This window comes from Sapajus apella, unplaced genomic scaffold (genome assembly GCF_009761245.1).
Source record: "Sapajus apella isolate SASKATOON/1434 unplaced genomic scaffold, GSC_monkey_1.0 scaffold68, whole genome shotgun sequence".
Taxonomy (NCBI): Eukaryota; Metazoa; Chordata; class Mammalia; order Primates; family Cebidae; genus Sapajus; species Sapajus apella.
In genome coordinates this window covers 1,252,982-1,263,772 of record NW_022437008.1, presented here as the reverse complement: position 1 = coordinate 1,263,772, position 10,791 = coordinate 1,252,982, and the positions used below count along the sequence as shown (strand labels likewise).

Sequence of the window (10,791 nt, the reverse complement as noted above, 5' to 3'; positions counted from 1 at the left end):
ATATATATTAAAAAAAAAAAATGAGTCGGGAGCAGTGGCTCACACCTGTAATCCCAGCACTTTGGGAGGCCGAGGCAGGTGGATCACCTGAGGTCAGGAGTTCGAGATCAGCCTGGCCAAATGGTGAAATCCTGTCTCTACTAAAAATACAAAAATTAGCTGGGTGTGGTGGCGTGCACCTGTAATTCCAGCTACTTGGGAGGCTGAGACAGGAGAATCCCTTGAACCTGGGAGGCGGAGGTTGCAGTGAGCCAAGATTGCACCACTGCACTACAGCCTGGGCGACAGAGCGAGACTCCATATCAAAAAAACCAAACCAAACAAAACAAAAAAACTAAGTGTGTGGGACCTGGGTCGGGATTCGGGCAGGCTGCGTGGACCTCGTGGGCCTTGCAGGTGGGATCGGCCTCCGTGTGGGTTTGTGGGTTTGGCTGTGGAATCCTGGCATCAGCAGGAGGCTATATCAGACCCAGAAGGCGGGGCTGGAAGCGGAGTCATGCTTCCCTGCTCTGGGGCCAAGCTCCAACACATGGGCACCTCTGCGCTGCTGTGTGGGTGGGCCTCACCTTGAACTTTGGGGTACTTCATGAGTGCCAGGAAGGCGTGGCACAGTGTGGTGCCCACCGTCTCGGGGCCACCAAAGAGCAGGTTATGTGTGGTCATCAGCAGGGTGTCCATGTGAAAGTGGCTCTGCGGGTCCTCCTCCTGCCGGGGTGGAGGGGTGGGGACATGAGCCAGGGATGGATGCCCCCTCCTGTAGAGCAGTACGCCTGTTGCTGGGTCCCGTTCAGTCCCACCTGGGTTTTAACTTTCTTTCCCTGGGAGAGCTTGGGAACGTGGGAGAGCAGGGCAGGGAGAATCTCAGCTGCAGGGCCTGCAATTAACATCTCAGATAGAGCTTGAATGACTTTTCTTTTTTTTTTTTGAGCTGGAGTTTCACTCTTGTTGCCCAGGCTGGAGTGCAATGGCACGATCTCAGCTTACCGCAACCTCTGCCTCCTGGGTTCAGACAATTCTCCTGCCTCAGCCTCACAAGTAGCTGGGATTACAGGCATGCGCCACCACGCCCAGCTAATTTTTTGTATTTTTAGTACAGACGGGGTTTCCCTGTGTTAGCCAGGATGGTCTCGATCTCCTGACCTCATGATGCACCCACCTCAGCCTCCCAAAGTGCTGGGATTACAGGCGTGAGCCACCACACCCGGCCTGACTTCTTTTTTTAAAACATGTTTTTTTTTGTTTTTTTTTTGGTTGGGGGGACAGAGTCTCATTCTGTTGCTGAGGCTGGAGTGCAGTGGTGTGGTCTCAGCTCACAGCAACCTCTGACGCCCAGGTTCAAGTGATTCTCCTACCTCAGCCTCCCTAGTAGCTGGGATTAAAGGCTTCTGCCACCGTGCCTGGCTAATTTTTGTATTGTTAGTAGAGATGGGGTTTCACCATCTTGGCCAGGCTGGTCTTGAACTCCTGACCTTGTGATCCACCTGTCTGGGCCTCCCAAAGTGCTGGGATTACAGGCATAAGCCACCGCACCCGGCCTTAAAATACGTTTTATGTGTGTATTACATACGTATGTATGTACTATGTATGTCTTGTAGAGACTGGGTCTCACTATATTGTCCAGCTTGGTCCCGAACTCCTGGACTCAAGCAATCCTCCTTCCTCAGCCTCCCAAAGTGCTGGGACTACAAGAGTGAGCAACTGCCCCCTACCCGCCCCCCATCACCTTTGATGACTTCTTAATGAGCTCTAGGTTGGTGGTAGCATCCAGCAGGGCCAGATGCTCCAGCTTCTCTTCCAGGGAGAAGGTCCCCCAAAACCCTGCCCCATCTGGGATCCCTGTGTGTTTGAGACAGGGGCAGCAGGAAAATTTCAGGTCAGACTAGAGGTGGGATTTCCAGGTAGGGATGACCTCTGTCATCTTGGTGAGAAAGCAGTCGATGAAGTCCCGGGGAGATCTGGGGTCTAGCGAGGCCTGGTGGTCGTGGACGCTGTGGGCGATGAGGTCTCTCAGGCACTTGAAGTTCTGGAAGATGCGTCGGTGCGGCCCGGGCACCCAGTCCAGGAGGCTCGGGAAGATGTACAACTGGGGACCAGACAGTGGGAGGGTTTTGGAGGAGGACGCAGGGTGTGTGTTCAGGGGGCGAAGGGGGTCAGTGTGGATTAGGTAGGCAGCGACAGGGTCTTGAAGGGCAGCCAGGTTCTGGAGAGTCCGGGGTGGGGTTTGGGGCTGAGCGGGAGTGGGGAGGAGGGAACGGAGGCCATAAACGCTCTGCTGCTCTGCGGAGGGGAGTGGGCGTGGCCGTGTGACTCTGGGCGGGGTCAGACGGGAGGGGCGGGCCCTGGGCGGGGCATTCGCAGCCCATTCCCCGCCCACTGTTTTCTCTCCATTCCTAGATCCTGCGGACCCCACACCCCGTTCTTGTTGAACTCAGCTGGCTGACCTCGTCCCAGGGGCTGCTCATGAGTTGGAGGTTGTCATTGATAAGGCAGACAATGGTGAGCAGACGGTCATCTTCATAATGGAAGCGGCTGCCGAAGAGCAAGGAACAGATAATGTTGGACACTGAGCGACTCAGCACAAAGGTGGGGTTGAAGGGCTCGCCTGAGGGTGAGGGGTGGGACGGATCAGGAAGACACGCTGTGCAGCTCGCCAGACCTCATGCAGCAACGCCATTAGTGTGCACAACATCTGACTCAACCGTGGTAGCGCGTCTTGCCGCGCAGAACACAGGCACGTGGCCACCACATGCAGTTTAACAACACTCCAAAAGCATTTGGCAATGCCCCAGACAGCACAGAACCCACAACTTCCTGCAGCACATTGACAGCAACAATACCCAACCACAGAAATGGGCTATTCTTGGCAACACTACACACGGCATGCAATATAGCACAAGGCAATCATCAGGCATCACGGAACACAACACAGGGCAACAGGACACCCAGCAAACACGACCACAGTACATGCCAACACACGACACGCAGTGACCTGCCAGCCAGCCGGGAAACATCCCAAGACGTGATAACACGACACGTAATGCCAGCATACAGCTACGTAATCCTGCCACACAATGCTCACTAGTACCCAGCAACCCAGCCAACAGCATGGGACACGCAATGTGACATCACACCACATGCAATCAAGGCAGCAGAGCAAATGACACACTATGCAGCAATGCAACAATGCCGGCAGCCAGCAGATGACTCACGCAAAACCACATGCAGTGCCTGAGAACACTACGATCTCACCCAGAAATATCTCAAGACAGGGGACGGGCGCGGTGGCTCACTCCTGTAATCCCAGCACTTTGGGAGGCCGAGATGGGCAGATCACCTGAGGTCAGGAGTTCCAGACCAGCCTAACACGGAGAAACCCTGTCTCTACTAAGAATACAAAAAAATTAGCCGGGCGCGGTGGCTCAAGCCTGTAATCCCAGCACTTTGGGAGGCCGAGGCGGGTGGATCACGAGGTCAAGAGATCGAGACCATCCTGGTCAACACGGTGAAACCCCGTCTCTACTAAAAATACAAAAACATTAGCTGGGCATGGTGGCGCGTGCCTGTAATCCCAGCTACTGAGGAGGTTGAGGCAGGAGAATTGCCCGAACCCAGGAGGCGGAGGTTGCGGTGAGCCGAGATTGCGCCATTGCACTCCAGCCTGGGTAACAAGAGTGAAACTCCGTCTCAACAAAAAAAAAAAAAAAAAAAAAAATTAGCCAGGAGTGGTGGTGGGTGCCTGTAATCCCAGCTACTTGGGAGGCTGAGGCAGGAAAATAGCTTGAACCCAGGGGGCAGAAGTTGCAGTGAGCTGAGATTGCACCATTGCACTCCAGCCTGGGCAACAAGAGTGAAACTCCGTCTCAAAAAAAGCATCTGGCCATCCAACAGCTGAACAGACCATAGTAAATACCAAACAACACATTTCTTTTTTTTTTTTTTTGAGATGGAATCTCACTCCATCGCCCAGGCTGGAGTACAGTGGCATAATCTCAGCTCACTGCAACCTCTGCCTCCTGGGTTCAACGATTCTCCTGCATCAGCCTCCCAAGAGGCTGAGATCACACCCGGCTAAAATTTTTTTTTTTTGTATTTTTAGTAGAGACAGGGTTTCACCATATTTGCCAGGCTGGTCTAAAACTCCTGACCTCAAGTGATAGCCCACTTCGGCTTCCCAAATTGCTAGGATTACAGGCATGAGCCACTGTGCCCAGCCCAAGTTTTGTATTTTTGGTAGACAGGGTTTCACCATGTTGCCCAGGCTGGTCTTGAACTCCTGAGCACAAGCAATCCACTGCCTTGGCCCCTCAAAGTGCTAGGATTACAGACATGAGCCACCATACCTGGCCAAAACAACACATTTCAACACAACACCCAGGACATAATAGCACACCCCAGAAAACCAGATCTGGAGTTAGATGAATGTGTTGTGAATCCTACTTGGCCTCTTAATCTCGGTATGACTTGGGCCAACTGACTTCCTTTCTCCGAGCCTCAGTTTTCTCATCTGTGAAATGGGTCTGATGGCACTCCTCTCGTCATGGGGCTACTATAAGGAGTCAGTGAGTGTGTGGCTGGGAGTCAGTGAAGGGCCTGACCCGCTGTGAGGCTGCTACAGACTGTGGTGTTGTGGCAGGCTGTGATGGCTCATGGCCCCCCAAAGATGTCCATGTCCTTACCCTTACAACCTGTGAATGTGTTACCTTACATGGTAAAAAGGACCTTGCAGATGGGATTAAGCTGAAGGTTTTGAGATGGGAAGTTTACTCTGGACTCTCTGTCTGGGAATGATGTAATCACAGGGAGGCAGAAAAGACTGAGTAAGTAAAGGCGATGTAAGCTGGGCGCGGTGGCTCACACCTGTAACCCCAGCACTTAGGGAGGCTGAGGCAGGTGGATCACCTGAGGTCAGGAGTTCAAGACCAGCCTGGCCAACATGGCAAAACTCCATCTTTACTAAAAATACAAAAATTAGCCAGGTGTGGTGGTGGGCACCTGTAATCCCAGCTGCTTGGGGGGCTGAGGCAGGAGAATCACTTGAACCTGGTTGCAATGAGCTAAGATAGGACCACTGCACTTCAGCCTGGGCGACAGAGCGGGACTCCGTCTCAAAAAAAAAAAAAAAAAAAAAAAAAAAAGTAGAATAGGTGTGAATTATGAGGATCGACTGGATTCGAAGACCTGGCCAGGCGTGGTGGTGCATGCCTGTAGTTCCAGCACTTTGGGAGGCTGAGGCAAGAAGATCATTTGACCAGCAGGAAGCTGCCTCCCTCTAGGATCCGCTCCTCGATGCTTGCCTTCTCCATCCCGAAACTTCGTAGAACCTGGATAGAGAAGTGTCTGAGGATCTTCCATCGATCCCCATTGCAGAAGGCGATACTTGGGGAGAATAGGAGGGAGCCAGCTTAACCAGGAGCTCATCCTGAGGCCTCTGCCATCTGTGTCCCCTTTCCTGGTGTTTGTTGGGAGAGGAACGGAGTTTGGAGTCTCCCTGGCGCCTTCCAGTAAGCCCTCCTGGACCCTCCAGGCTGGGTTAGGGATCTCCTTCAAGCCTCCATAGGACTGTGGGCTTTTCTCACCACAGTGCTGTCACTCTGCCTCTGTTTCCCCATTAAGAACCTGGTTGCTCTGGGCTGTTCCTGTCTGGTGATGGGGCTGCCTCCTTCATGGAACTGTGAAGGCAGAGCGGGCACCTGTCTTGGTCACTACTGTGTCCTTAGCGTTGTCCAACACAGGGGATGTCACACAGGAGGTGCTGGAAATTGCTTATTGCTTGTTACTGTTATTTTTGCAACAGGGTCTTGCTCTGTTGCCCAGGCTCTGTCGCCTGCCCTTCTTTTTTTCCTTCCTTCTTCCCTCCCTCCCTCTTTTCCTTCCTTCCTTCTTCCTTCCTTTCTCCCTTTGTTTCTTCCATTCTCCTTCCTTCCTTTCTTCCTCCCTCTCTCCCTCCTTCTCTATTCCCTTTTTTCTTCTCCTCCCTCCCTCCCTCCCTCTCTCCCCTTCCCCCTCCCCCTCCCCCTCCTTCCCCCTTCCTCCCTCCTTCTCTTCCTTTCTCCCTCCCTCCCTTCCTCCCTCCCTCCCTTTCTCCCTTCCTTCCTCCCTCCCTCCCTCCCTCTCTCCCTTCCTTCCTCCCTCCCTCCTCCCTCCCTCCCTTTCTCCCTTCCTTCCTCCCTCCCTCCCCCCTCCCTCTCTCCCCTTCCCCTCCCCCTTCCTTCCCCCTTGCCTCCCTCTTCCTCCCTCCCTCCCTCCCCCTCCCCCTTCCTTCCCCCTTCCCTCCCTCCCTTCCTCCCTCCCTCCCTTCCTCCCTTCCTTCCTCCCTCCCTCCCTTCCTCCCTCACTTTCTTGCTCCCTCCTTTCTGCCTTTCTTCCCTCCCTCCTTCCTCTCTTCCCTCTTTTCCTCCCTCCCCCCCTTCCTTCTTTCTTCCTTCTTTCTTCCTCCTTTCTTCCTCCTTCCTTCTGTTGGTCCCTCCCTCCTTCCATTATTTATTCGGTCTGTCACATGGCTTCCTTTGAATAGATATTTATGTTTAAAATAAAGTTTGAAGACCACAAGACTAGGGTAATTTCCAAGTCTAAGAACGACAGGATATGGACCTAGGTGAGGTTTTGAGTGAATGATGTGAGTCGCTGGATGGGTGAGGGTGGAGTTGGATTTAGGTTAGGTTGGGAATGACAAGGGGCATGAGGGGGGTTATGAGGTTGATGATAAATTGGATTTGAAGCTGGTGATGGGGATGGAACTGGGTAGGATGAAGGGGATTGATAGATTGAGACTGAGCTGAGCCTGGGGTTGGGTAAATATATGATGGGTTTATTCTGGTGATGGTAATAAGTTTAAGATTGAAAGTGAGAACTGGGAACTGGAAACTTCAATAGGCAATTGGGATAGAAGATGGGGCTGGGGTTGGGGAAAAGGAGCAGCAGAATTCAGTCTGGGCCAGGAGTGGTGGCTCATGCCTGTAATTCCAGCATTTTGGGAGGCTGAGGCGGGTGGATCACCTGAGGTCAGCAGTTCGAGACCAGCCTGGCCAACATGTTGAAACCTCGCCTCTACTAAAAATACAAAAAATTAGTCAGGCATGGTGGTACACCTGTAGTCCCAGCTACTCAGGAGGCTGAGGCAGGAAAATCACATGAGCCTGGGAGGTGGAGGTTGCAGTGGGCTGAGATTGCACCACTGCACTCCAGCCTGGGCAACAGAGCAAGACTCATCTCAGATAAAACAAAGATTAAAAAAAAAAAAAAAAAATGGCCGGGCGCAGTGGCTCAAGCCTGTAATCCCAGCACTTTGGGAGGCCGAGGCGGGTAGATCTTGGGGTCAATAGTTCGAAACCGTTCTCGTCAACACAGTGAAACCTCGTCTCTACTAAAAATACGAAACATTAGCTGGGCATGGTGGCGCGTGCCTGTAATCCCAGCTACTCAGGAGGCTGAGGCAGGAGAATTGCCTGAACCCAGGAGGCGGAGGTTGCGGTGAGCCGAGATCGAGCCATTGCACTCCAGCCTGGGTAACAAGAGCGAAACTCCGTCTCAAACAAACAAACAAACAAACAAACAAAAAATTCAGTTTGACTAAAGGGACGAGGATGGGGTTAATACTAGAATTTAAAAGGGGGATTGGGATGGGGTCCCTGTGCAGGCTGTGTTGTGGCAGGGATGCAGCCGGCTTAAAGAGGTGGACATGGGGTAAGGGTGCTGGCGACTGGGATTGGTTGAGGTGGGCAGCGGGCTCTGGGACCACCTGACTGAGTTGGAAGGTTGATGATGTGTTTGCGGGAGAGCTAGGGATTGGGATGAAATGGGGCTGGAGTTGGACAGAGATGAGCATTGGTACAAGAGTCCAATTCAAGACAGTGGTGGGATCTGAGGTGGGGAAGGTGGGAGACTTCGCCGTGGACCAGCTCTGCCTCGCTGCCTTGCATCTGGTGTCATCGGTGACATCAGCAGCCCTGGGTGTCAACAAGATTGAGAGGACAGTCTCACTCTCACCCGCTCCCTCAACATGGAAAAGGCTGAGAGCAGAGGGGACGAGGGGGATGCTTACCGTTGCCCTTGGTAAAGAAGAAAAAGACAGGATGGTCACCGTGGCCACTAAATTCCTCTCCCTGGTCCGCCAGCGCTTCCTTCACGGCTTGGAGCCCGCTGAGGACCACCACCCGCCTGGACCCCAGGTACATGGTGTACATGGAGCCATACTCCTTGCTCAGCTGGGGGTAGGAAGACAGAGGTCACGGGGGGCCTGTGGCCAAGGGACCCCTCCTCCTTATCCTTCCACCCTCACCCGGGCCAAGGTGAGGCACCTCAGTGAGAGAAGTCAGCATGTCTTGGGAGCGAAGCAGCAGCAGGTTTCCCAGGACTGGGAGGGGTCTGGGTCCTGGAGGCAGCTTCCCCTTGTCTCTTGAGCTGAGGGTCAGGAGCAGACAGACGAGAGCCAGGAGCAGGAGTAACATGGCTGTGCTTATGCTGTCCATGGTGAAGGCAGCTGCTGGTGTCTGGAGGGCAAAGTGAGAGGGGACAGCGCTGAGGACAGAGTAGGATCCCTCCTTTCCGATCTCCTCTAGGACTTGCCTTCGCTAGGCCCTGGAAATGAAGGCAGATGGAGAGAAGCAGACAGGGAGAGGCCGGGCGGTGGGGAAGGGAGGAAGGGAGGGAGAAGGAGGAGAGTGGCAGAGATAGTCAACACAGAGACAGATAATGAGACAAACACAGAGACAGAAATGGAGAGAGACAAGCGATACAGGCATGGAGACTAAGAGAGGCCAAGAGATATGCATAAAGATGATGAAGGCCACACCTGTAATCCCAGTGCTTTGGGAGGCGGGAGGATTGCCTGAGGTCAGGAGTTCGAGACCAGCCTGGCCAACATGGTGAAACCCTGTCTTTACTGAAAATACAAAATTAGCTGGGCATGGTAGCACGTGCCTGTAATCCCAGCTACTTGGGAGGCTGAGCTCTTTTGAACCCGGGAGGCGGAGGTTGCAGTAAGCCAAGATCACGCCACAACATTCCAGCCTGGATGACAGACTCTATCTCAAAAAAAAAAAAAAAAAAAAAAGATAATGAGAGAAACAGAAAAACAGTGATCGATCTACATATCTACAGATGTCTCTGTACCTATCAACTATCTATCTTCTGTCACCCATCCCTATCTACCTACTATCTATCTATGTCTACTGCTACCATCTATCCATCATCTATCATCTCCCTATTATCTATTTGTCTATCATCTGTCATCTGTCATCTTTCAATCCATCATGTGTCTATTCTTCTATCATCTATCATGATAGATCTATTATCTGCCATCCATCCATCATCTAGTATCTATCATCTATGTGTCATCTATCATCTCTCCATCATGTCTATTATCTACCTATCATCTGTGTATCTATCATCCGTCTATCTATCTATCATCTATTATCATCTCCCTATCTATCATCACCTCTCTGTCTACAGAGACAGTGATAAAGAGAGATAAAGACACACGGGGACAGAAACAGACAAACACAGAGACAGGGAGAGTCAGACAGAGAGCACATCACAGAGGAGAGAGGCTGACATAGACGAGAGGAAGAAAGAATGAGACAGACACGGAGCTGGAGACACGCAAGACCTGGAGTGGGGGGACAGCGGGAGGGACACTGACTGAGACAGAGACGGACGCAGAAGGATGGAGAGAAAAAGGGTGAGAGAGAGGAAGAGACGGAGCAAGACACAGAGACTGAGGGAGAAGAGAATGACAGAGACAAAAACAGAGACACAGAGTCACATAGACAGAGATGGAGAGAGGGGGAGAGAGAGAAAGATAAGAGAGGCAGGGAACGTCAGAGCCAGGCAAAGACAAGGGTAGGCTGCAAAGAGCGGATCTAGAGATGGAGGCTGGGCGTGGTGGCTCACGCCTGTAATCCCCACACTTTGGGAGGCTGAGGCAGGTGGATTACCTGAGGTCAGAAGTTCGAGACCAGCCTGGCCAACATGGTGAAAATACAAAAATTAGCCAGGCGTGGTGGCAGGTGCATGGAATCCCAGCTACTCGGGAAGCTGAGGCAGGAGAATCGCTTGAACCCGGGAGGTGGAGGTTGCAGTGAAATGAGATCAAGCCAGTGCACTCCAGCCGAGAGAGGAGAGAGGAAACAGGAGATAGGAGAGAGGGAGAGAGGAGAGAGAGAGAGAGAGGAGAGAGAGAGAGAGAGAGGAGAGAGAGAGGAGAGAGGAGAGAGAGAAAGAAGAGAAGGGGGAGAGAGAGAGAGGAGAGAGAGGAGAGAGAGAGAGGAGAGAGACGAGGGGGAGAGAGAGGGAGAGAGGAGGGGGGAAGAGAGGAGGGGGGGAGAGAGAGAGGGAGAGAGGAGAGAGAGAGAGAGAGAGAGAGACACTGACTTCTTGGGGAAGTCTATCTGGCAAATCAATGCAATACTAAATTTACCCTGGTTTTTGGTATCTGATTTTATTTAAACTAAAACTTTACCTTTAATACAGAAAGAATTTCTGGGAAATTTAACAATTTGTTTTAGAGAGTGGGGGGAGAAGTTTTTTCAAACTCACTCACTCATTCTCTCTCTCTTCAAACAAACAACCTCAGACTGAAAAAATTCTTCATCCCTTGGCAACTATTTTGAAGGAGAAAATACAAAAGTGGCCAGTGTAATTTGGAAAAAGGTGTATTTGCCAGGGGAGTCAGAAAGGAGGTTCAAGTTCTCTTTCAGGTAGTAACTCTAGTTTCATCATGGGCATGCCATCCCTCTCTGAGCCTATTTCTCAAACTAAGGAGTTCGATGAGCTGATATCCAAAATTACTTA

General features: G+C 52.1%; 1 protein-coding gene across 1 annotated transcript in view; it reads right to left on the bottom strand.

Moving 5' to 3' along the window:
* The window catches only part of LOC116530598 (cytochrome P450 2F1), a 16,955-nt gene that overhangs the window by 5,528 nt on the left and 636 nt on the right, over window positions 1-10,791 (bottom strand). The window contains exons 2-11 of the mRNA XM_032248707.1: window positions 8,298-8,489; window positions 8,038-8,204; window positions 5,250-5,376; window positions 5,100-5,104; window positions 4,921-4,924; window positions 4,596-4,598; window positions 4,492-4,499; window positions 2,442-2,604; window positions 1,909-2,083; window positions 567-707 (exon numbers count right to left, since the gene is read on the bottom strand). Of these exons, the coding sequence (XP_032104598.1) occupies window positions 567-707; window positions 1,909-2,083; window positions 2,442-2,604; window positions 4,492-4,499; window positions 4,596-4,598; window positions 4,921-4,924; window positions 5,100-5,104; window positions 5,250-5,376; window positions 8,038-8,204; window positions 8,298-8,468 (964 nt within the window). The 5' untranslated portion in view covers window positions 8,469-8,489. The remainder of the gene's footprint in view (window positions 1-566; window positions 708-1,908; window positions 2,084-2,441; window positions 2,605-4,491; window positions 4,500-4,595; window positions 4,599-4,920; window positions 4,925-5,099; window positions 5,105-5,249; window positions 5,377-8,037; window positions 8,205-8,297; window positions 8,490-10,791) is intronic.